This window comes from Strix aluco, chromosome 3 (genome assembly GCF_031877795.1).
Source record: "Strix aluco isolate bStrAlu1 chromosome 3, bStrAlu1.hap1, whole genome shotgun sequence".
In the NCBI taxonomy this organism is placed as follows: domain Eukaryota; kingdom Metazoa; phylum Chordata; class Aves; order Strigiformes; family Strigidae; genus Strix; species Strix aluco.
In genome coordinates this window covers 80,996,588-81,022,986 of record NC_133933.1, presented here as the reverse complement: position 1 = coordinate 81,022,986, position 26,399 = coordinate 80,996,588, and the positions used below count along the sequence as shown (strand labels likewise).

At 36.9% G+C, this 26,399-nt stretch overlaps 1 protein-coding gene across 1 annotated transcript in view; it reads left to right on the top strand.

Annotated features, from left to right (window-relative positions):
• Positions 1-26,399, top strand: part of FIG4 (FIG4 phosphoinositide 5-phosphatase) — a 77,349-nt gene that overhangs the window by 6,078 nt on the left and 44,872 nt on the right. The window contains exons 2-12 of the mRNA XM_074819357.1: positions 5,594-5,692; positions 6,773-6,896; positions 10,231-10,387; positions 11,674-11,724; positions 13,779-13,927; positions 17,654-17,782; positions 19,338-19,438; positions 19,863-20,025; positions 20,663-20,760; positions 22,833-22,966; positions 24,794-24,910. Coding sequence (XP_074675458.1) covers positions 5,594-5,692; positions 6,773-6,896; positions 10,231-10,387; positions 11,674-11,724; positions 13,779-13,927; positions 17,654-17,782; positions 19,338-19,438; positions 19,863-20,025; positions 20,663-20,760; positions 22,833-22,966; positions 24,794-24,910 — 1,322 coding nt within the window. The remainder of the gene's footprint in view (positions 1-5,593; positions 5,693-6,772; positions 6,897-10,230; positions 10,388-11,673; positions 11,725-13,778; positions 13,928-17,653; positions 17,783-19,337; positions 19,439-19,862; positions 20,026-20,662; positions 20,761-22,832; positions 22,967-24,793; positions 24,911-26,399) is intronic.

Genomic DNA, 26,399 nt, shown 5'->3' with positions numbered 1-26,399 from the left:
CAGCAAGATTTTAGTCTATTGAAGTGAGTGCTGAAAAGGCATCCAGTTACTAATGTTTCTGAAAACATTCCAGCAGAATAGATGCTCGAGAGGGGAGAAGTATTTGGGTAAAGGAAAATGTATAGATTGATGATTAATAGATTTAGCTGAAAACTAGAAGGGAGAATCTTGAGGAACCCCTCAGTGGAGCAGCAAGAGCAAAGTCCTGTTTGGGACAAAAAAGCTTTGGTTGCCCTGGGACAAAAGGGAATTACCCAAATGCTGTGGCTGTAGGATGCAGAGTGGGTGGCCATTCGTGTGTGCCCTGAGAGTGGTACTTGGCAGGGCATATTATTAAAATTTCTCGTCATGAAAGAGCTTCTTTTGAAGAGTTTCAATAAACTATGGAAAGCAGACAGCATGTCAACTGAATTTTTGCTATTTTCAGGTATCTCTCTTTGCCCCTTATCATCTCTTCATTTCTTCATGTCATTCTGCCATTTTTTATGAAAGATAGATACTCCCTGAATTGCTCTAGGTTCTATAGAAAGAAAGAACATAGTAGAGCTTTTGCTGTACCTTACATCTTGGTGTAATTATTTTTCTCCCCTTCTTTGGTGTAGTAGAGAAAAAAGGCTGAACCTATAGTTTTTTTTAACCCTATTTAGTATCTTGTTTATGCCTTGAAGATTTCTGATCTACAGTCAAGTTCAGTACATATTAAAACTAACACAAAAATTTGAGGAAGAGGCTTTTTCTTGCATAACTTTATGCCTGTTGTGAAGGAGGGTGGAGGTTTGATGGCAGGTGACAGCTACCATTGCGCTTCCAGGTTAAGCATAAATTAAAGCAGAGAGATAATAGTGTGCCTGATCCAAAGTCAGTGTTCACATGAAGGTTTCGCATCTGGTAACCCAGTGTGTTTCTTTAGTCTGACAGAAAGTGTGACTAGCATGTAAATACCTTCCTGTGTTGGGTGCAGGTGCCCAGGTGCTGGGGGACTGCAGGGCAGCCTCTGTGAGGAGAGGCTGGGGCTGCTCCATGCTGGACACAGCCAGTTCCACCCAGCTCCAACCCACCGCAGGGCACGGCTGAGCTCCTCGGCCGAGATGGTGGTGCCTCTGTAATAATGGGTTTGAGAAACAGTAGAAAGTGCTATGCAGCAGCTGAGACAGAGAGGAGTGAGGAAAAATGAGAGAGAAACGGCCCTGCGGGCTCCAAGGTCACTGAAGGAGGAGGTGCTCCATGCTCCAGAGCAGACTCCCTGCAGCCCCTGGGGAGGACCATGCTGGAGCAGGGGGATATTTCCTGAGGGAGCTGCAGCCTGTGGAGAGGATCCATGCTGAAGCAGGGGAAAGCATGAGGTGGAAGGAGCAGCAGAGAGGAACTGTTATGAACTGGTCACCACCCCCCAGTTCCCACGCCCCTGCGCTGCTCAGGGCAAGGGGAAGGCAGAGGAGATGGGAGTGAAGCTGTGCCTGGGGAGAAGGGAGCAGGGGAAAAGGTGCTTTAATTTATCTTTGTTTCTCACCATCAGAACCTATTTTAATTGTCAATAAATTGCATTAATTTTCCCCAAATCAAGTCTGTTTTGCCTGTGATGGTAAATATTAGGCAATCTCCCTGTCCTTATGTTGACCCCATCACCTTTTCCATCTTATTTTCTCCACCTGTCCTGTTGAGGAGGGGGAGTGAGAGAGCAGCTGTGTGGGGGTCTGGCAGCTGGGCATGGTCAACCCACCCTTAGGGCTTCCTGTTTTTAGATATATCCACAGGCTCCACAGGTATCTCTTGCAAGCATTTTGTATAAGTTCCTAAGTGTTTATGCTATTTGCAGGTTTAAAAATTTGCTGTATTAGTGTACTGCTGTATTTGTCAAGTAACTTTTAGTGTATTGTCACTTTTTCTGCTGATTAAGCTGTGTGTTGCTTTTTAACTGATGAGTGAAATAAGTTCTTTACAGTGCTAACATTTCTTAATGATAATTAGTCTATACAGAGAAGCAAATCATGGTTTTACATCAGGAGTTCTAAGAAATAATCTTCTTAAAGAAAAAAAAAAAAACCTGTGGGCAGAATGTTTGATTTCAGAACTATTATCCTGCCATTATAAACAACAATTTGCGGTAAGAAGTTTTTAATTTTGTTTAGACTCCTTTTAGAAGAAGCTATTTTTATTGGTTTGGATGAATCAAAAGATTGATAAAAGAGGGTGTAAAGCCTTTCAATTAGATTGCTTTGGTTAAAACTCAGTCCCAGGTGGAAGAGACTAGGATTGTTACTATCTTGTGGTTGCTTAGTGATAATTGTGCAATAAATTAAGCTTCAGTCCGGATCTCATAGCTGCGTGGTGCCCTGAGCGGTTGGTAAAGTGTACTTGTTAACAAGTTTTAGCAAAGGCCAAGGGCAGACTAAACTTGGAAACATCAGGCTTCATCTAAGGTGATGGTTGAAGGACTTTGGCAGAGTACTGTGAGGAAGTCTGCACAGTTTTTGCTTGTGTACTGTTTGTTAAGAAAGTATTGGTCAAGGTTGTCCATTTATCTAAATGCAGTGGCTTTGCTGTGGAGTGGAATTGTTTGAGACACTTGGAAAATGCTTCAATTTATTCAGTTCAACTTAGTAATAAACAGAATAAGAATAGAAACTCCCAGAAAGGTTTCTGTGGGTTACCTGTGGGTTCTCATTTCTTTTGCTGTAATGATTTCTGCTAATCAAAATAGTTGCAAACAGTACAGCACATTTTAGCTTTGATTAATTTTACAATTATATTACAACCTCAGAAATTAATTTATTTGATGTTACATCCTTAGTGTTGTGTTGATTCAGTAATTTTCTTTATTCTTTCCTAGTATTCATGTGATGACAAATTTAATTGCGGTACATGTCACTGATACGGTTTTATTTGTGCTCCATATCATCCAGTAAGACAGACTTACTTATTCATTAGATGCATAAATTAGGTAGCAGAAGCAGCTAATGCTGAAATGTCTTTTTTTTTTTTGTTTAATTTTTGCACTGTTAGTTTTCATATAATTTTTGTTTTCATTTCAGATCTTGAAGGTTGAATACGAGCTGGCATATCATGCTGTTTTTCAAGTAATTCTGGGGTTATTGATTGTTAGTCAGTCCTGCAAACTTCCCAAGCTGCAGTCTAATTTTGGGTTCCTAGTTCTGAGGAAAATTAAAAAGTTTTTGCAGATGTTTCCTTCTTTATTACTTCCACAAGAATATCCTCTAACAGGCAGTGGGTAAGATTCCCATTGCTAAACATTTTCCATTCCCTGGTTTTCTAAGAAGGTGGCTTCTTTAAGTCCATTGATGCTGGGTTTTGATGCTGTTCTCAACAGACCTTCCTTAATACATTACACAGCCTAGCTTTCTAACTTAAAACAATCCCCGTAAATTAGTTCTTAAAGAATGTCAAAGAGAGCTTGTTAACTACCATTCATTATGGTGGTTGCTACCATAGTCTGCAGCTACAATTACTTCTCATCTTAAGCAGCAGCACTTAAAGCTGGCACTGTAGCTGCACACAGCTCACTACAGCAGGTGCCAAGCTGATCTGTGTGATGCATTCCTCCATAGCACTTCCACATGTTTTATCGGGTCTATTAAAATGGAAATGGAGAAGTATCCTGCTGAACTTCCTTAGTAATAGCCTTTGCAACTCTATATCCATATCCACCTCTCTCCCTCTTTCTCTTCCTGTGTGTCATGTGCCATGTTCCAATTCTAAATGTGGTCTTTGGTCCCAACTGCTGTTTGGACAAGCATCTTTAAAGTTGTACTGTTCTATTTTTATTAAGGATAATTTGTTGGTAACCATAGGTGTCACTTTGGGAAAAAATTACATTCATTTAATGAGCTGGACCTGGGGGGAGATCACTGAGCTGTATTGTAGTGTTATGGACTACTTAAAATTGTTTAGCTTTAATTAATTAACAATTTTCTACAAATAGAGAAGCAACACTCTTAAAGTGCAAACTAACTTATCTGTGTATTACAAACTAATATGATATATCCCTCTGCCCATTCACCTTCTACCACATGAAGAAAAAGGTGGGATGAAGGCATGGTCTAAGCAAGTGTCTGTCTTGGTGGTTTGGTGTCCCTTGGTGGGTGATGCTAGCAGAAGAGCTCCATCCTCCACCTTTGTGCCATTCAGTGCCACGCAGTGGGGGCTCCAACCTACTCCCTGTCGTTATGATTTCCCTGCTGGGAAACGCAGATCTTGGTGCAAGGGGATCTCCTATGGAGGGTACTCTGAGGGGGGCAGACTGGGGAGCCTGGGCTATGCACAGCAGCACATCACTGCTAAAAAAAAAGTAGAAAACAGTTCCCTGTGCCAGAGTGCTGCCTCAAAAGCTTCCATGAGGGAGTGCTGCAGTGGTGTATGACTTTGAAGGGCCTTCTTTGCTATCATTTAGGAGTAAACAGCAAAACTTGCCACTCGGTAGCCAGGAGTTGGTGTTTCCTTTTATAACTGTATTTTATTTTCTTTTTTAGAGCTTACTGACTATCTAGATGTTTTTTGTGATTTCAAGGAAGCTGAAGAGGGCTTTAAGTTTTTCTTTCACCTTAAATATTTTGACATTAAAGAAGTTTCTTAACATCTAATTGATACAAATTATGAAATTCTGAGTTTTGTGCGAATGTTATTATTGATTTTCTCTCCCACATCTTAAATCTATGTGACTTTTAAAGTTAAGAGCTGGCTGCATAGATCCACATGAATTTGCTTTCCTACTAGGCTGAGCATTATTAATGAGTTACACCTTGCTGTGTGGTAGCACCACACTGATTAAATGTATTGGTAAAATGAGAGCTGCTCATAGCAAGTCAGTCCTGCAACCTGTGCTTACTCTTAATTCCTCTAAATGTAAAAATTTACAGTTTGATTCCCTTAAATGAGAAATGGAACCATTATATGTTTATCTGTGGTTTTTCTTTCATATTTTAAATGAGAAATAAAGCTAGTCTTTTTTAAAAACCTAATATTTTTAACCAGCATAGCTGATCAAATTAAACTTGAATGTTGTGGAAGAACACTGGTGAGAATTTTATCATAGCAAATATAAATAAAAATGAAGAAAACTTGCAGTACTGAAGTACTTGCAGTTTTTCTGTGTTTAGCATGGACTTGGAAAGACTAGTTGGCGGAAGTAGCAGTGAGCTACAATATAGAAACAGTAGTTTTAGATCATGAAAAGTTTCAAACGTGTGTATAAGCTTCTGCTAAATTTTACAAAGCAAATGGCAAGACAGTAATGGCTGGAGCAGAGCCTAGTTGGACAGTGCCTGGCGTAAGTTGTATTTTTTCCTCTCTAAACAGGTTTTCACCTTTTTTCAATTTTTAAATTTTCTCCTCCTTGTATAGTGGAGAGAATGAGGTTTTTTAAGTTGTAAAGGTTGATTGTATACAAATGTACCTTCCTAAGGTACTGATGTCTAAAATAGTTTATTAACAGTCCATATGGAATATTACATATTTGATAATTGACGTGGATCTAGTCTAGAAACTATATAAATGGCAATGTTGATGTCTTATGTTACAATGGGTTTTGGCTGCTTTATCTTGTATAATCTGACTTTTTTTTTTTTTTTTAATGTAGCGGTATTTTCTCGTTGGAAGTAATCCTGCAGAAACCAAATACCGTGTCTTGAAAATAGATCGCACTGAACCAAAGGATTTGGTTATAATTGATGATAAGGTGAGTGCCTCTCTATTTACAGTTTTTTTCAGTTATTCCAAATAATACTGTCTATATTGAGCTGATTTAAATATTACAGATTTAATCTGTTTCAGCAAAGGTATGTTACAGAATCATAGAGTCATTAACAGCTGAGGTTGGAGGGGATCTTTGGAGATTGCTAGTCCTACACCCGTGCTCAGAGCAATGTCAACCAGATCAGGTTGCTCAGGGCTGTGCCCAGTTGCGTTTTGGATATGGATGGAGACGCCACGTCTCTGGGTAACCTGTTCCAGTGTTCAACTATCCTCACAGTAAAAAACCTTCTTCTTATGTTCAAATGGAATTTCCTGTATTTCAGTTTGTGCCCGTTGCCTCTTGTCCTTTCACTGTATACCACTGAGAAGAGTCTGCCTCAGACTTCTTTACTCCTTCTACCAAATATTTATACACATTGATAAAATCCCCTTGGAGCTTTCTTTTTTGCAGGCTGATCAATCCCAACTCTCTCAGCCTCTCCTCGTATGTCAGACACACACGGTATCAGCATGATAATGACTAGTTATATTATGAGCATGGCCACAAGATCTCCAAACAGCACATTCACTTTAATGAAATTTTCCCAAGTTTTTCAGTTTATTATGTATATGCTCCCAATGGTTTTGTTATGTTCAGCTGTGAAACTCAGTTAAAGTTATGTTTCAGCTGTGAAATAGTAAGTGCAAAATATATTTAATTACTATTTAGCCAAATTTTTAATGTTCCTGATATATCATATCTGAAGCAAAATAAACAGCAGCAACAAGAGTTTTAATGTACACAATAGAATAAGACTTGATTCCTTTCCAGGAAGTTTGTGGTTTAAAATCTTAACACTTAAGATTTAGAAATGTTTGAATTCACATGTGACCATGACTATTGCAGTGAATGGTGAGTTTTGTGTGTAAAAGACTTGTACTTGTTGGTAGGACTGAGACAGGAGACAGAGGATGTAGAGCAGATGTTTGGTTTATTGCATATTAAGTAAATTCTACTATTCTCTGACATGAAATAACATTTAACTACCAGAGCAGTAACTTAAGTGATTTTTTCATTTTAAAGCATGTGTATACGCAACAAGAGGTGAGGGAACTTCTTGGCCGTTTAGACCTGGGCAACAGAACAAAGATTGGGCAGAAGGGCTCTTCTGGGTTATCTCGAGCTGTCTCTGCTTTTGGTGTAGTAGGTAAGTGTTTTGTCTGGTTTTATAAAATCTTTTATTTCTTAAGGAGGTGAGGTGTACTGTGTCGCACTGTATATCTTGCTGCCTCCCTGTGATTTCATTTATTTTTTTTAAAGCTGAAGAGGATTGAGAAATTTCATTCTCAAAGATAAATAAGTTTCTATGGATTTTGTGAAAACAGTTGGCCAGTACAGGGGTGAGAGTTGTGCTGTAAGTAGTCTCTTTGTCACTAAGGGGGAGATCTAGAAAATAGCCAAACTCTAGAAGTTTGGTTGAAGGTCTCGCCAAACTCAACTGATTGTAGGATACAAATCACATGGAACTTGGCCTCCTGAATGCCAGAGCTCACAGAATGTTGTTTTTAAAAGAAAACAAAAGTTGACATTCTTTATTAGGTTTTATTTCTTCATCACACACTATTCAGAAAGATGACTTAACTTTCTTTTTGGTTAACTTTTTGCAGTGACGTATTTAAATTTTTTTTTTTTTTTCATGTTTGAACAAGTATAACTGACTACTATCAACTGAATTTTTAAATGCTGATCAGCTGTCCGTTATTGTAGAGAACTGCTTCAAGGATTTAATAACTTCTGACTTCATCTGAAAGTCCCTACTTCTTATTGTCAGATACTGAGGTCAATATATTGATGGGTAATGTCTCTGACAGCCCCCAAGAATACTTTGTGCTTTATTTGCATCAATATACATTTGAACATCTAAATCCAAAGCTGCAGAGGAGGTAGAGAAGGCAATTACTTCAAAAGAATTTTGCATAACAACCAAAACATAAGAAATTATTATTAATAGCACTCCAATCTAAAGTGGCAGATTAAGCAAACTTTCTTCTACATTCTTTTTGCCCATGAAGCATTTTGAAACTTACCAATGGATCCACTTTTCAGAAATTCCTCAGATGAGGTTTATGTTCCTTATTCATTTAAGAACGTTAATAATATGTGTAAACCTAAAGAAGCTTCTAACAGCCTTGCAGCTTTGGCGTATTTTGCACAAGCCATCACTGCTCACTATTTAAATATGTGATAATATATTCACTTGGAAAGTGGTTGTGTTCAATGAAAATTTCGCATCCCAATTGTATGTTTGTTTATATGTACAGGAGAGTTTCCATTCTGAAGCTGGACAAATGTATTGGTTATATAGTATAATATTTCTAGATAATTTTTTTAGAAGTAACATGCTCTCTTAGTGATCATCAGATTGTCTTGCACTTTTAAAGTGTGTGCTTTAGACATCTTCCATCTTGATCCTATCTAATCATATCGGTATGAACATGTACTTTGAGAGAATGCAACTGGTTGTTTATATCTGCCTCCTGGCTCAGGTTCGGAGGACAGGGCTATTTTTTGTAGAATTGGAAAGGACAGTTTTGTCTGTTCTCTGGTGTAGTGGTTTAATCCCTGCCGGGGTCTGAGACCATGCGGCCACTGCCCCTCCCCCACAAAGGGAGTGAAATACAAAGCCCCGAGACTGAGATAAGGAAAGGTTTAATACAACAATGCAACAGTAATAACAATGAACAGAGCAAGATATGTACCAATACAGCAGTGAGAGAAAACCCAGCTGTGCCAACCCCATGTCACCGATTCTTCCCGCCAGATCACCGATTCTTCCCTGGCTCTGGCACCTGGACGTGATGTCAGCATGGCATATGAATAACCCGGCTAGAGCTTCCTCCCCCACTGCTGGGGAAACTTAACCCTATCCTGGCTGAACCAGGACATCTGGTTATTTTATTAACCAGGGACAGTGCATTCAGTGCCCTCAGAACGGGGATGCTGATAGGCTAAGTTCTGGTTCACCATATAGTTTTTAAAAGTAGAGATCACTTTTAAATGGAGGGAACTAGGCCAAGGGCGAAGGCTAGGTTCCTTATCAGACTCTGGTATAACATTTGGTGAAATTCAGAGGATAGAGGCTGTTCACGTAAGTGATTTTGGTACACGGAGGACACAGGAAGAACTTTGACTGCTATTTAACAACTGAAATTCAATAGTCTGGCTGCTTCAAATGGAAGACTTCATTTCTTATCGTCAGCGGGGTCTCCTGTCCTTGTGCAAGTGAGAGCAGTTTTCCAAGGGGGGCTAATAAGGCAGAAGAAGAGACTGCAGTTCATTCGATCACCTTGCAGCCTCCAGCAGTGACAGGGAGGAAAGTGTGTGCTTTGCTCGTCCTTCTTCTTTAATTTATAGTGCAAAGCTAAAATAACTGAATATAAATACAAGTGAAAATGTGAATTGTGAGGCGTTGCCCCACCCCTCCATTTAATATATTTGTTGATAGTGCAGCAGTGTCTGAGTTTCAGGCTCTTTACTAGTAGCAACCCATCAAAGCAGCTACCTCCAAGAACTAATCCATGTGATTTATTAGTTATTAAAACTTAGTACTGCTGTATCACTGCCTATACTGTATTAGAAACAAATTTGGGTTTAGGGGTGCTTATGTATTTTTATTTTTAACTCAAATCTATAAATTTGTATTTTATTTAAAGGTTTGTTATGCATTTTCCTAATGACATGTAATAGAGACATCCAAAGAAGAAACTCAGTGAAGAAGCATGGCTATGCCTTGTATCGTTAAGGAATGATTTGTGCTTAGTGGAGGCTTCAGAAACCTTCTTTTTATAGGCAATAAAGCCAGACACTGCCTGTTCTACCTCCTTAGCCCTCTGGACTTCAGCAGGGTCAAGTGTTGGTATCTGAGAGAAGAAATAGAAAGGATTAACTCTGATGCTCTGAATGGCCAATTTGGGGGAGGTGCTGCTGTGGGCAGGGGTTTGAATTCTCTGCTGTTAAGGAGAGAGAGAGAGCACGAAGGTGTTATAGTACCCTCAACTCCTTTTGCTGTTCTGTGCCCCTGCTCAGTAGAGAATACATAAACCTGAAAAGAAGATTAGAGATTGGGATCCCTCCTTGCCCTATAAAATTAACCTTTTGGTATCTGAAGTAATTAGGATATGCCTTGCTTTAAACAATGAGAGTCCTATAAAAAGAAAATGCAAGTATCTCAAGTAGACAGCAACTTATTCTGAATTTTCAGTGTCTTAACTCTGCTATCTAATATTAAAAATGTGCACAGTGGAAGGGGAAAAAAAGTAAAAACTGTACTTCGTTGATTAACTCTTACTGGGAGTGAGTTGTAAGACTGTATCTGTATGTATATTTTTTGTATGTGTATGTATATGCACATTATACATATAATGTTAAGAACAAACAAATTCTATGAAGTCTTGAAACAATTCTGATACTGTTTTTCTAAATATGTTTGATCAAATCAATGCAGACATCCAACTAATAGCGTTTTAATGCTGTTTTAACAGGTTTTGTCAGGTTTTTAGAAGGCTACTACATTGTGTTAATAACAAAAAGAAGAAAAATGGCAGATATTGGAGGTCATGCAATATATAAAATAGAAGATACAAATATGATCTACATTCCAAATGACTCTGTAAGAGTCAGTCATCCTGATGAAGCCAGGTAATTATGGTGATAAACAGTGTGTACTTTTCGAATATTTTCTAAGCAATAGTGAACTGCAACTAGAAATTTTGGTCATGGATTTCCTTCTGTTAGTATGTAATTCAAGCCATTTTATCTTAGTCGATAAATTAGTGTGGAAGAATGGAGAATGGGCCACAAGTTCTGTGGCCTCTAGCCTGGGAGGTAGACTGTTACAGTCTTTCAGAGCTTTTTGTCCACATCTCCATGTCACTGACATGGCAAAGCTACATCCTAACAAATGTGCATCAGGAAGTATCCAATATAAACATTGTTCTTACAAGGGCAAAGTGATGCTAATATGGGTTTATATTGTTTGGGGTACTGTTCTTTTGTTAGTAGCTCTAGCATCGTGTTGATCTCATATGAAGAGATCTTTTGTGCCCTTCAAAAAGTGCTGGACAGGTTACATGATTCTGTGCTGTCAGAATCTTGTGAATGTTGGCGTTTTAAAAGGTGATAAACAGACCCACTGGTAAGTTTAGCTTCTTTTTCCTTTCTGTGACTTTTTTTTGAAGAAAGAAATTTGAACCTTTGACCAGCAGGGAACCTTGTATGAAATGTACAACTACATCCTGGTGATGTTTTTATCAGGGTGGAGTAAGTTTACTTCTATGAAATACCAGGCAAATGGTATATACAGACTGCTTTTCAGTCAGTATCAAATGTGAATAGTCAAAGTGATGGATTGTGATATCAGGTATTATGTCAAGCCAATGATAACTATTAAAAAAGTTTTCACTTTAAGGTATGCCTGATTGAAAACCTCAGTCTCCCCTCTTAGAATGCAGCAGACTGTATTCTCTAACCTAGGTTAGCAATGATGTTAGCAATTCTATTGTTCATAGACAGCGGTTTCTTCTGAGAATATGACGGGTTGAAGTAAATATGTATTGTTCATTTTTTTGAGAATAACTGTGAAAATCTTTAATTCTTGTATTGTTATGAGTTTGCTTGTGTAAGTCCTAGAGAATTTGACCCACATGTGGAAAATAGAACTACAACTTCATGTACAACTGCCTAAAGAAACAGAGTATATACATGAGTAGACACTGGATTTAAAAAAGGCTATTTGATTTATTTAATCCAGATGCTGACATTCTAGTGGAATTACCTGTCAAAACAATTACAGTAAGATAGGAAGGGAACATATGGCAGGAGTCAATAGTTATATGTAGTTCAATTTCTGAGATCCTCTGAATGACTTATTGGGGTCTGTCTGGTTAAACTAATAATTTTCCCTTTAACTTGAATTATTTTGCTAGGTATCTGAGAATCTTTCAAAATGTGGACCTTTCTAGCAACTTCTATTTTAGGTAGGTATTAGTTACTAATTCCTTCCAAAAAATTGTACACTTACACTTGCCATAAGATTCTGCTTTTGGATTTTGATACCCAAGATCTTTAGGGTGGTATTCTGGGGAAGTAAGATGCATGATCACACTGCTTGTCCATTTTCATCTGTGTCTTCTGAACCTGCTTTCTCCTTCAACAAATTGTTTAGGAATGTAGTCTCCATGACTCCACTACAAAACTATAGAATTACTAGTGGCATGGTAGATGATAGACACTGAAATTATTGTTTCCACTGACCGTTCAGCTTTGCCATATTAGTCAATTCTCTCTTTGGAAAAGTATTATATTTCAGGGGGTTTGCTTGTCCTGTCAGTTTTTCTTTCTTGATTTCATTTTCCAGAAGTAAAGCTTTGTCTTGATTCAGAAACAAAGATAGAGAAATAGGTCCTCATCTAAGATATACCCTCTGTAGGGTACATCTTTCATAGGGCCTTCTAGGCATTGCCATTATGAAGCTTACTGTTTCATAAATGCCATACCTAAGACAAGTTTATGTGTCCCAGCTACTGTTACACATGAGATTTCTGGGACAGCAGAAAAATGGGGGAAATGTGATAAACCTGGCAGTAGTAGTTAGAAGACTTTAAGACTTAAACTAAACAAAAAACCCCTCTTGCAAGTACCGAAAGTTTTATGAGTTCAGAAGATACTCCCTCTTGGAAAATAAAGGCTTTTTGTTGCAACTGTATTTGTGAAGACAAAACCTTCCAAAGTTTCTTGTCTGTTTTGCGGTTTTGCGTGGGAAGGCATTTTCACAGTATAAAACCTGAGTTTTTCCTCCGTACTTTGTCTTCCAGCCCTAACGTTATACACATTATACAACTTTTTTTTTTTTTTCTTGTCTCTCCTGCTTGGAAGATGATGAATGTACACTGTTTCTGTGGTCATGTGTAAAGGGGAAAGAAGATTCTTATACTGCTCTCCGATAAATATGTTTATCGGCTTAATTTAAATTGTTCTTGGCTGAAATCATAGCATATTTTTCTGAATGGTTTTCATATAAATCCTGAACAGAATTAGAATTTAGTTATAAGAAGACATGTGGTCTAAGGGGAAAATGGAGTAATAGCCTGAGTGAGTCTTTTACTAGGATACTTTTAAAGGTTCTGTAATATACAAACTGAGCATGTAACAGACTTTTTTTTTTCTCCTTCCTAACAGATAAGCATGTCAGGTCATTATTATGGAAACGTGGTGAATACATGTGTTAGACTTTGTTATCATTAGTGATAAATCTAAATGTCCAATGTTTAAATAATTTTTAAAATCATTAATGAATATCTAGAACTTACAGGAGGGCCAGTAATCACTGATGCTGCCTTAGGCTAAAATGGAAATCTGTGTGTATTTCTGATTCAAGTGTGCTGTAAATTCGGTTTCTCCTTGGGGAAATGAATCCTAGTGGCTTATAAAACTTAGCAATTAGTGTACAGTGTTGTCAGTATAAAAGACATGAGATGCAGAATTTGTTATTGTTATGGAACTAATAAAAAAAGCCCCTTTTGTTTATTCAGCAGCCACTGTCTTAAGATGCATCTGTGCTGCAATCACAAATTTGAGGACAGGTATAGTTTTTGTGGACTGCATTTTTAGCTGTTTTGAGTTCAGGTAGTAGTTAGAGTGTAGTACTTAAATCTCAGAAAAATTAGATTGTCTGTATGGATATTTCTGGTGGAATAGCTATTTTTGATCTTCAGGGCTGCTTCTTGGGACATAGTGAATTAAGTTTGTTGATATGCTTTGTTCAAAAGGCATGTTTAGTTTTCAGTTATAAGAAGAATATAAATGCAGTTTCAGCTATTACACTATAAACAGGTTCTATGTTTGTACAGCTTCTTTTGGAAATCATTTGTATCATTGTCATTGTATAGTCAGAATCTGTGTATCTTGTTTAAAAGTCTTTTTTTAATGGATAAAATAGTACTGTGTTAAATATAAGTATAGATGGAGAGTGAGGGCTTTCAGAACAGTCCTGTGCATCTACAATTATTAATACATGTAAACTGTCTATCAGTTACAGCTATGATCTATCTCACTCCCTTCAGTATAATCTTACTGTCCTGAGAATGCCACTTGAGACATTAAAAACTGAAACAACCCAGACCCGACAAGAGAGTTTTGATATATTTGAAGATGAAGGACTTTCAACACAGGGTGGAAGTGGTAAGCAAATACGCCTAATTAAACTAAAGTTGTTGGTCATGAGTACATTTAGAATATGTTCGACTTAAGTTTACTTTTTGAGAAGCATTCGGGTCTTCATATTGATCAGTAGTTTCATAAGTCGTGAGTTAATTAAAGATTATGTAAGTTGCTAATTACAGCCATTTGAATTTAAACAACGCAATTTCTGGAGGCTATTAGTCATTGTTTTGTTAATTTACGTTGCAACTCAGGGAGATGATTGAGCATGCTGACATTTTTCAGCAATTGATTATTCAGCTGACTTGTAATACTCCCAACAGGAATGACTTACAAAGAGAGTGGGAAGCAATAACTGATTAAGTACTAATAAGTCTTTTTTGTTTCATGTTGGAAAATATTGAAGACAGGAATTGTATGAACTTAGTATCAACTTGATGTAGTAAGCACTATGAGGAACTCTAAGAAAAATTATTGATTTCAGCTGAAAACTACAGCCTTCACTTTGGATCCAACATATTCGTGAGACTGTAAGATGACCAGCCAGACTGGATAACTATTTTGTTTCCCTTTTGCTTCACACGCACACACACACAAAAAGGTTTACCCTGAAATTCTTAATATTGGATTCTGTTGAAGTTGATGGTAGTTTTTATGTTTTATTGCCCTGTGACTTCTACTAATTATCTGAATGCTTGTCAAAAAATTACATTTTAATTTTTTTACTTTTTTGTATTGTATATGTGATGCCACTTTTTTCCTTGTTTAATCATGAAATATCAGAAATAACAGTGCTACCTTTGATTCATAATGAATACATTGCTGTAAAAGTGGTCTCAAACAGCTGTGGAGATTCAACTAGGCTTCTTAGGTAGGTAGTAGTAGAACACCATGCCTTTTAAATACATCACTGATAAGCAAAACAATAGGATAGAGGAAGTCTGCTACTATTTTGCTTAACAGTATGAACTTGATATGGAAGCCAGCTTAGCTGCAACACCTGGATCTGTGCTTGTGCTGATTATATAGAGGCTCAACAACCTCTCTTCATTACCACCCTTATTTGTAGTCACCCGATGAGTAACTTCTGTTGCACAGAAAATACAATACACAGAGAAATATGATATGAAAATCCCTTGTTCTATAGTAACTTCGGTTCTTTGAGATAGTGTGAATTGCATGAGTCATCTTTCATCTCTTCTAACTCAAAATGAATCTTCTGAGGCACTGAAGAAGGAACTTATTAGTCCTGCTTTCTGTGCCTCGAAGGGGGACTCTGAAGGCCTGACAAGCACATAGTTAAAATACAGAAATACCTGAAACAACCCCTGACAAATTTATGCAAGATAAACTTGGACACTGTTTGTCCACCGTTTCGTTTTTGACACTTTCATCACCTAGTCTAGACCTACACTGACTAAAACTCAAAGAATGATAATGAGCGTTAAGTGAGTAACTACTCATCTTTGATACTGGAACTTACTATGTTAAATACTTAAAAATGTCAATCATACTGTCATTTCAAAGCCTAAAAGTAATGCTGTATACAGTATGCCCTAAATCTGATGGAAAAAATGAAAGGTAATCAAATAATTTATTTCACAGAATCATCTAGGTTGGAAAAGACCTTGAAGATCACCTAATCCAACCCTTAACCTAACATTGACAGTTCTCAACTACACCATATCCCTAAGCGCTATGTCAACCCGACTCTTAAACACCTCCAGGGATGGGGACTCCACCACTGCCCTGGGCAGCCCATTCCAATGCCTAACAACCGGTTCTGTAAAGAAATACTTCCTAATATCCAGTCCTAAACCTTCCCTGGTGCAACTTGAGGCCATTACCTTTTGTCCTATCGCTTATCACTTGGTTAAAGAGACTCATCCCCAGCTCTCTGCAACCTCCTTTCAGGTAGTTGTAGAGGGCGATGAGGTCTCCCCTCAGCCTCCTCTTCTCCAGACTAAACAACCCCAGTTCCCTCAGCCGCTCCTCGTACGACATGTGCTCCAGACCCTTCACCAGCTTCGTTGCCCTTCTCTGGACACACTCGAGTAATTCAATGTCCTTTTTGTAGTGAGGGGCCCAAAACTGAGCAGAGTAATCGAGGTGCGGCCTCACCAGTGCCGAGTACAGGGGTAAGATCACTTCCCTGTCCCTGCTGGCCATGCTATTTCTGATACAAGCCAGGATACCATTGGCCTTCTTGGCCACCTGGGCAAATTTCCTTTTAAAGAAAAGTGATCCTTCCCCACCTCCTCCAAGGAAAAGATATTAGTAACGTGGTCATATATATCACGATATTAGGAATTGGTTGTCAAATACTACAATGGCAGAAATGATCATAAAAAGTGGAGGGAGCAATATTCATCTTCTGTAAAGGCTCTTATTTGAGCCCTCAGGAATCCATACAATGGCATCATCTCATCTATGTCATTGTGAAAACATTGGGAGAGAAAGACACCTTGACCCCATCAGCAGTATGCTTGCTGATAGCACACACAACTCCCGTTTCCAGTAGATGTTAGTAATGTGTCTGTTCATATGATAGAATATGTGTAAGAAATGTCGTTCCAAATTCTCACAAAAGGAATGCTGCTAGAAATGAGAAAGAGGACAAATTGCTGACCAAACACTTGTGGTCAGGTTCTGCTGAATGTATACACTCCTTCACCAAAATGGTTGCATCAGCTTTCCCTGAATTTATGGTAAGTTGGGTGACTAGGTAGTAACAGTTTGTTCAACAGCTGCATTTTTACCTTCAGTCTGTTAGGAGAATGCATCCATTTCCCCCACCAGAACATTTAGCTGCTAGGATTGACATACAAACTGATACGCTATAACTCAATGTGACAAACTTCATTTGAAAAAACTACACAAAAAATGTAGGTAATAAACTTTTTGTCCTATTCCTTCTCTTTAAGATTTAAACTCATTCAATTCCCTTCACCACCTTTTAGTGCCATTTTTCATCTTGGTACTGATTTTTGAAATAGAAAAAGACTCAGGTTCCAGATATATCAGAAATTGAATTTTAATTTGCAGGTCTACTGCATTTCTTTGTGTTAGTGCAAATTAGGGAAACCACACTAAATTATGTGAGAAGGGGATTGACGTGCTTTCTGGAAAGGGAGGCCAGGGCTATGCATGATCTTCCAGGGCTGATCCAGAATTGAAAAGTTTATAATGTCCTCCTATGAAAGTATTTTTGCCTTAACTGGAACTCACAACTCAGTTTATTTCCCTTATTATCAAATCCTCTGCTGCTACCATACAGAGATCTCTTTTCAGTACTGGAAATACCAGAAACTTCTGTATGAATTCACTCAAATACTACAGTGACTGGCAACCACAGAAAAACTGTAAATCCTCATAAATCACAGAATCATCATAGAATGGTTTGGGTTGGAAAGGACATTAAAGATCATCTATTTCCAACCCCTGTGCCATGGGCAGGGACACCTTCCACTAGATAGGTTGCTCAAAGCCCCGTCCAACCTGGCCTTGAACACTGCCAGGGAGGGGACACCCACAAACTCTGGGCAACCTGTTCCAAATGCTGAACTTCAGCATATGCCTGAAGTCATCTGTGTTTGGCAGACTTCAAGGATGTGAGTAAATGGTATGCTGTGTCTCAGTCAAGGGAAAATCAAAATAAAGCTCTAGTGACCTGGATTTTAAAACGGTCCAACGCAGGTAAGCATGTTTCTTAATTGTTAATGCATTTTCATTGTAACAACTTCCTAGGTGTATTTGGGATTTGCAGTAAGCCTTACGAAAAGTATGTGTGGAATGGCAAGCTTCTGGATGCAGTAAAAAATACTGTTCATCGTGACTGGCTGCTGTATATTATTCATGGATTCTGTGGGCAATCAAGTATCCTTTTACTGCAGTAACAAATGTTGATTTATCAATATTTTTATTTTTTAAAAAGTTTGAACATGTGAAATACATTGAATTATTTCTTTCTCATGTAAATACTTTTCAATTTTAGAATTATTGGTTGGCTTTTATTTTTGTTACTTCTCTGGCCTTTATGCTAAGTAAGTATGATTATGTTCTTATAGCAGGGCCCTGACACAGATAGACTGCATTCTCAGAGTTTGTAAGCATGGGGTTTAGAACTTGAGAGGATTTTAAGGCTCAGCTGTATTTTTTCACAGATATTTGAGGAAAGGGAGGAAAGCTAAACAGAACTGAATTGCTGACATAGAAATGTTCTCTTACTAATCTTCTTAAAAACGTTTTTTTAGTAACTAAGATTTGCAGAAATTCTTGTATTTACTTTTTTCTGTTGAAGATGATAGAACTTGAGGTCTACTGTGTGAAGAGAGTTAAGTAAACACTAGAACATCTGAGAATCTTTTTTCCTGACTATATATTATTTAAATTGGGTAAATGGGTCTATGTACATTGTAGTAGGAGGAAAAAAATTCCAAATGGATATCACAGTCCAAAGAAGTGCCATCTCAACATCTTAGTTGATAAGAATTTAGTATATAACAGAGTAACTCTAAACTTAGTCATTAACAGTATCATGTTAGTTTAAAAGTCTGTCAACGATATCTGGGGAAGCAAATACAGTTATGAAGTTAAGGTTAGTGGTGTCTTTGCAAAATTTAGTTTTGATTTTTCATGATTGTAAGGCTGCTGGTCATTGGCTTAGTCCCCATACAGAAAGCTAGATCTGTTTTTATATACCACTATTTCATCTGTGGTCTTACTTAATCAAAGTAGTAGCTGTGGTTCTGACCACCAGCATTGTGCCTGCAGCTGCTTAGTGAGTGACGGTAGTCTTTGCTCTAGGTATTTGATGAACAAATGTTTTCTTCCCTCTTTCTTGTGCCTCTCATGCTAAGGAAGCAGTGATAGTCATGCTAGACATCTGATTCTATCTTTTTTGTTTTTAATAAAAAATGAAAAGCCTAAAAGAAAGCCACCGCTGCATCTGTAGCTGTTTGCCTCTGGCTTTCAGTTGTTGTTATTTAAGTAGTTGCAAATTGATCTACTTTTCCAGACAAATAATTAGAGGGTGACTAATGTACTTGATCTGAAAAGAGAAGCTCCCAGGCTTTAATCCCAATATTCGCAAAAGTACTATTTGTGGCCCAAGGTGAATCTTGTACTTATTTCACCTCCATTGTCACTTCATAAAACAGAAATACTTCTCTTCTGTATGTTGTGAAAAGTGGTTGATGGATTGTCATGTAGATTCCCTTTTCAAAGTTCTTAAAAACTGTTGTTGGAAAGGTCAGTGCTCTCTCCCAGCTGCAAAAGAAATTTGGAAGGGATACTCATCACTGTTAAGGAGATTTTAATAAATCAGATGTTTCAATTTCATACCTCTTTTTTTCAGAATTTATTTTTGTTTCCATGAAGTAAGTGAACAAAAAATTGCATGTGACATGTAAACCTTAACTTCTCTTTCAAGAACTGTTAATATATGGTCGCCCTATATATGTCACTCTGATAGCCAGAAGATCAAGCAAATTTGCTGGAACACGTTTTCTGAAACGAGGAGCAAACTGTGAGGTAAATTAAATGTGATTTTAGGGGTCCCTCCCTGCCCCCCAACAATACGAAAATTTGAGCTTGTCTGACTGGAGAACTGAAATGTTTTAGAGGGTTGTTAGGGTTTGACTGTAAATTATGCTATTATATAATGTTATCACAGCTATCATTAAATTTTTGAGACAATAAAGCTGTTCTTAAAATAATAAGTTTTAACCAGCAGTTCTTTGTTTTACACTTAGAGTTATTTCCCAAATAGAGGAAAAAAATAAAAATCTGATAATATACACTTAGGGACAAATGGGAATTTAACCTTCAGTGGTGTTCTCACTACTCTGATTTGGTGTCTTACAGTTTAATTGTACTCTGTAATCAATCAGTTCTCTGTCATGCCGGCAGCTCTGAAGTGTCATGTTTGTCCTATGTGTATTTCTGTTTGTTTTAGGGAGATGTTGCTAATGAAGTAGAAACTGAACAAATACTTTATGATGCTTCAGTTATGTCATTTTCTGCGGGGAGTTATTCTTCCTACGTTCAGGTTCGAGGATCTGTCCCTCTGTACTGGTCTCAAGATATTTCAACTATGATGCCTAAGCCACCCATAACATGTATGTACAAATTATTCTCTGTGATAGATAATGGTTAGTGCTGTGTTCTAAAGGAACAGCTGAGGGAGTGAGAGCTAAATTTGCAAAAATGAACAAATTATCTATGCATTTGTTCTTTGGGAAGCCATAGTTTAAGGTAAATCAGTGTTCTTTATAATAAACACCACAGCATATGAACATTCAACCATATAAAATGCTGCATTTGATGAATTTGAATAGAAAGAAATCTCCATCTTAGACTTTACATTCAGAAATGGAATACAAAAAACTTCTGTTTGAAGATGTCCGCTTTCTTTGTGCTTATTTTGTATACAAAGTTAGCTACATTTGTCTTAGTATTGTGGATAGCATTTTGAACCTATTGAAAATGGTGGAAAACATCTAGGCTAGTTTTAATGGTGTGAGAATAATTGCTCTTTGTAAGCATCTCATGAAAGTTTTGATTAAGAAGTCACTTCCAATGTGGAAAAGGGAAGTTTGCGGGTTTTTAACAGCTTTTGCATGAAAAGAGGGGAAGTATGGAATTGTATCATTACTGTCAGGGAATAAACATGTATTTTGTGAAGAGTACTTTTAAGGGAAAGTGATTTAAGTGACTCTACAGCTTGCTTAATATGAACATATGTATTTGTTGCAGTGGACCAAGCCGATCCTTTTGCACATGTTGCTGCTCTTCACTTTGATCAAATGCTTCAGAGATTTGGCTCTCCTATTATTATTTTGAATCTTGTGAAGGTAAAATACTTTGAATATGTTCTATATGTTTTCCAATTTTTAATATTATGTTCACTTCTGTAGAGTCTCTGTAATTTTGGTTGTGTTCTAAACTAACGTTAGCTTACAAAGAATATTTTCTTCCTAAGTCTCATCCTACATGGTGTAGTATGTAACTCTAACTGCTTCCACTACCACCCTTCAAAAAAGGACATTTCCCATGTTTATAGACTTCTTACAGTAACCTTCCACTGCTGTTTTCAGATTTTTGCTATTACCCCTTAGATGTGAGTAAGTCCAAGTAAGTTTACCACTAAGTTTAACTTAGCACTAAAAAATACTAAAATAGTATGGTTCCATGCAAAGTCAGGTTTGTAGGCTTTGTGTCACAGGTGACTGAGTTATTTGAAATATTATGATAAAGACTTGTCTTCCGTTGTTTGCTCCATCTGGTAGAGTCATGGCAGAATAAGCAGCAGAGAAAACTGAAGCATCTGATGCTAGCTAATGGGCAGTGCCATCAGTGGACTAATGGGGGGAGCTTCATGATTGCTGCAGTAATTCAATTCACTGCTGTGTGAGAGGCTGTGGTACAAAGTCTGGATTCTGGGTGGCCCTGTAATTTTGGTTATTAGATCTTGTATTTGTGCTGGGGGGTTTTTTGTTTTGTGTTTTTTTTTCTTCTGATCCAGACATTTCCTGTAGTGGTGTGTGTTTCCATATTTGAGTTTAATATATTGATTTGTTTTGCTTGAATTATATCTTATTTCTTTTTAGTCATTAAAAAGGAATCATGTAATTTATCATGTTGTAGAACTGTATTCAGTAGAAAAAAGGATCTTTTATGTGCATGTAGGATCCATTCCTAGTATAAAAAAATAGGGAAAATACAAAAGGAAAGCTTTTAAAAGTCCTAAGTTGTAATAAATGGCAACTAGGTAACCTATTTTCTCTTTGTAGAAGCTTTCCTCTGTACGAGTGCTTTTAAGACTGCCCAAGAGTCTGTGGAATCAACTTAGGATAGCATTTGTTGACAAGAAAATTATTTTATCTCTTGCAGCCATAGCTTTCAAAAGCCATTGTTATAGTGTGAGTCCGGGCTCACATGATCTTGACAGTGAATCATTATATGCTTTTATTCACAGGGCTTTTGATACAAGGGCTGAAAATGCATCTCTCTCCTTCTCTCTCTGTAGATGCTCAATATTAAGATGCTAAAATTCATGTTTCTTTATTACTTTATGTACCGCTTGGGAAAAAAAAAACACAGACACAAAAGGCAAGGGGGAGAAGCCCCCAAATCTGAACACCTTTTTTTGGAATTTACTATTGCTTTTACACAAATGCTAGGCACTTCTGTCTCCAATACTTTTGTTTTCTTAAATGTTGAAATATAAATCTATGTCCTCCTGTATCTGTCTATCCTAGAAACTTAACTAGTAATGAATGTATTAGGTTTCCTTTGGGTTTGTTTATTTAGGACTGCTATTATATATTTAAAACAGGTTCTATAACACAGGTTCAGTATAGACTTTAGTTTGGATGAAGTTGATAGGAAAGCCATACTAATATATAGGGTGTGAAAACATGTGGTATATTCAGAGAACGGCAACATAACTCTAAATTTTTTAAATTATTGCAAAGCTAGAAGATGGGAACTGTTGTTCCCTATCTTCTGCCAGTAATGCAGAAGAATTTTCCTGGCTCCTCTTGTACCCCAGAATTGAATGGGATACTTCCTGCCTGTCTTTTTCTTTCTCTTTTGTCTTTGTCCATTTCTTCTGTATTACCACTCTCGTTTCCATGTGCTCTTCTTTGCTCTTATAGGGTTCAGTTTTTCAGCCAATGATTATGCATAGTTGAAACAGGTGACTTTTACTACTAATACAGATCAATTTTTAAAAACCCAGAATGTTTAGATTTTACTGTCTCTTCTGTTCTTAATTTAATTGTACTAGTTATGAAGAACTGCCCACTATTGTTACAACTTCCACTTTTAATTTCTGTTATATATATACATAAATGTATATGTGTATGTATGCAGGTTACATATATTAAAGAAAATTGTTAACTTCTTTTTCTTTTTGCTAAAGGAACGTGAAAAAAGAAAGCATGAAAGGATTCTTAGCGAAGAACTTGTTGCTGCTGTGACATATCTCAACCAGTTTTTACCCCCAGAGCATGCAATTATATATATACCTTGGGATATGGCCAAATACACAAAAAGGTAGAAGAGATCCTTGTTTGTACTAGTGCTCATAGCCACAATACACATAACAGTATGCTACTGAGTGTGTCACTTTTCAGTTGAATGTAGCTTAGGAGTGATGGGAGAATTTTATTAAGATCTATGGACAGAATAAACCTCAGCTTTCTGAAGGATTTTTAATATTTTCTGTGGTTTCTTACCGAAGTGGAGCAAGGCCTGAAAACTTTGAAATTCTCTGCAAAGGCAAACTTTAGAGAAAAGTGACAAAAAAGCCATCAGCATTCACTTTTTATTTTGAATTAGTCAAAATACTGCATTCTGTCAGGTGTTCCGTTTTGGTCATTGAATTTATTGAGTTACAAATTTTGGAAAACAAGGTGTTTCATATCAATCAGTCTTTTCCATTTCCTCTTCCAAAAGGAAATAAGGTCATTAATTTCAATGTTAGAAAACACATTATTAGAAGCATGTATTTTAGAAATGCAAATATATTCTGTAACGTACAATTTGATTGTAAAGTTCTCTGATCTGCATGTCTACTGTATCTCATAATGCCAGAAATTCTAGAAGAATGATAAAAATTGTTGGATCAACTTTCAGGTGTGTATTGCTATATCAGTCTGAGCAAAACAACGGAAAACCTGATATGGTTCAAATGGCAGGAATTTAATTAATGTTTGTCAATTAAAATTTTATGAAAAAAGCCATGGAAAAGAATCCTTATTCACTATTTGAGATTCCAGGTTGGTTGATACAGTGGGTCATGTAGGCGTGACACTGTTACTTTAAAGTTTGACATGGTTTCACACTCCTTTTTATTCTAAAATGGCATTGTGTACAGTTAGATGTATACACAATTGTTTGTCTTATGATTAAACAGCAAATCTCAAAATAAGGGTAGATTTCCTTTCAGAAGATATGCTAGATGAAAGTTCTTGGGTTTCATATGGAGTGATGCTGATGAAGCTTAATGGTCTGTCCCAATGATACCAAATGATCAAACGGTTCCCATTCTAGCTTTAAGCTTGAGGTATATTTATACACATAACCACCCTAGCACAGATACAAAAAATACCTGAGGGCTTTGAACGAGATTAATTATTTATGCAAGCAAGAGATATTTAAGAATGGAAGATAATGTATATGTCTGCCTAAAGAATTGACAGTTTCAGGAATACTGAGAATGTGTTTGCTTTAACATGTAGTTTCGAAGTAATTTTGCTGGAAGGTAGTACTGGTGGAAATGTTCCAAAATACTGCTTCCATCTCAGTATAAGCAATCTTAAAAAAAATAAATAGTTGGTTTTGTTACTTGAAATGTAAACACTCTAATAAAAACTTTGAAAATAAAATTATGAGTAAACAGAAGTTAAAGTCCCCAAGAGTGAATGGGTGGATGTTCTGATCTGAGCAGGAGGTACAGGACATGATGAAGGCCACATGCAGAAACAAATGTTGCTTAACAAAACAGCACCTTGCAAACAAAATGAAGGTATAATGATTTAGCTTTTCTGCCTCATTCTTGTTTTGTGAATCACAGAAAATTTGGTAGAGGAAAGTTAGTGTGATGTAAAAGTCAACGAGTTTTAGATTTTTGAAGTCTTTCACTTCTAGTTTATGTAATATGTTTTATTAAAAAGTAAACAAAATTGCTCAGATACGGTCACTGTCTGTTTCCTAAGTCTGTAAAATCTAAGAAAACTATAGACATAATTAGTGTTGGATAAATAAAGCTGTGATGTGAGTCTTCCTTTAAATAATTTTTGTTACTAAAACTTTCCAAGCAGTGAAAATTTTTATAGTATTAATGTATCTTGACTGTGTATTTTTCTTTTCTTTCCTCAGCAAACTTTGCAATGTCCTGGATAGACTGAATGTCATTGCAGAAAGCGTAGTGAAGAAGACTGGATTTTTTGTAAATCGTCCTGATTCCTACTGCAGTATCTTGCGGCCAGATGAAAAGTATGTATCATTTAATTGATGCATAATGACTAACATCTATTCCTTGGAGAGTTGTCTGAAATGTCTATGTCTATTACATTATTTCTTATTTTAAGTGCTAAATTAATATGAAAAATTATAATTTGTTATTATAGCTAAAAGGATTGCACTTAAAGGCACATGCTAAGAAATACTAATACACTGAAAGAGTACAGTTATGCTGCTGCTGTTCTACTGATAATGAATTCTTACTGCAAACCATTATTTGTAATTTGTAACCTGTGCCATGTGTGTTTATATAAAGGGTTGGGTTTTTTTCACCTAAACCAAAGCAATCCTAAATTTGGGGGTAAGTTTAACAAAGCAAACAACATTTGGAATTTAATAAGTAGCTTCTTTTGAGGCATACTAACAAGATAACTGTCACCTATATGTTACTGAGTCTGGTGTTTTCCAATGGATTTTATAGTATTCATACATACAAAATTTAAAACTTTTTTTAAAACTAGAAAATTATTTAGTCAGCTGAATTCTCTCAAGTCCATGAAAATCCAGAAGTAAAGTAACTTCCACATCAGAAGTTCAGTAAGCTTTTGATTCAAGTTTTCATGTTAGGGATCTAATTCATCACTACCCAAATGGGCATTCATATTTTACATGAAGAGCACCCTTGCCTTTTTAGCCTATCTTAATTTAGAAACAGCCTGAGCTAAAACTCTCATAGGGTCTCTTAGAGCTTTTTCTCTGCCATGCAGTGCAGCAAACATGGCAACTGTAAACTAGCAGGAACAAGATCAGTACATCCATGTAATGCTGTGTTCTGTAGAGATAGTCTGGTGAGCCTTAAATGTAGTATATAAGCTTGTGATAGCAGTGCTCTGGTCAGGCTAGGTAACCTTACTAACTTGAAAATATTCAGTAGTTCCAGGGTTACTGGCACCGAGCATAACTACTCCTCTACCTCAAAATGTCATTAATTTCTGATTTGTGTTCTCTGGCTCTGGGGTACAGTTAAGGCCTATACAAAATTCTGAGACCTGTACATATGTATGTATTCGGCATGTATGCCTAGAATCAGTATGAGGGGGAGATCTAAATCAGCCAGCTTGTGCTACAGTGTATGTTATGCCTCTACCTCTGTATCATTGGCATTCAGTTTTTGATGATCTTCAAGGTCTTTTCCAACCTAGACAATTCTGTGATTCTGTGATTTTGTGCATTCAAGATCTGATCTAGCAACACTGTATTGCTCGTACGCTGTTTTATGGGGAGCAAAGGAAATATTTTGTATGGCTTTGGAGTATTTCTACTTTAAGGCTAGTTGTGGGGGTTTTTTTTTGTTGTTGTTGCAGCGTGGTTTAAATACAACATCTTACTGCTGCATAGAGTTTTCACTGCTTTCTGCTATTCAGGGATATCAGTTTTGCTTTGTGGCAGGTTTTTAATTGTCACCCTTTTTCACTGAGCAGATCAATACATGGTATGATTTGTTATTTTTTTAAATGATTTG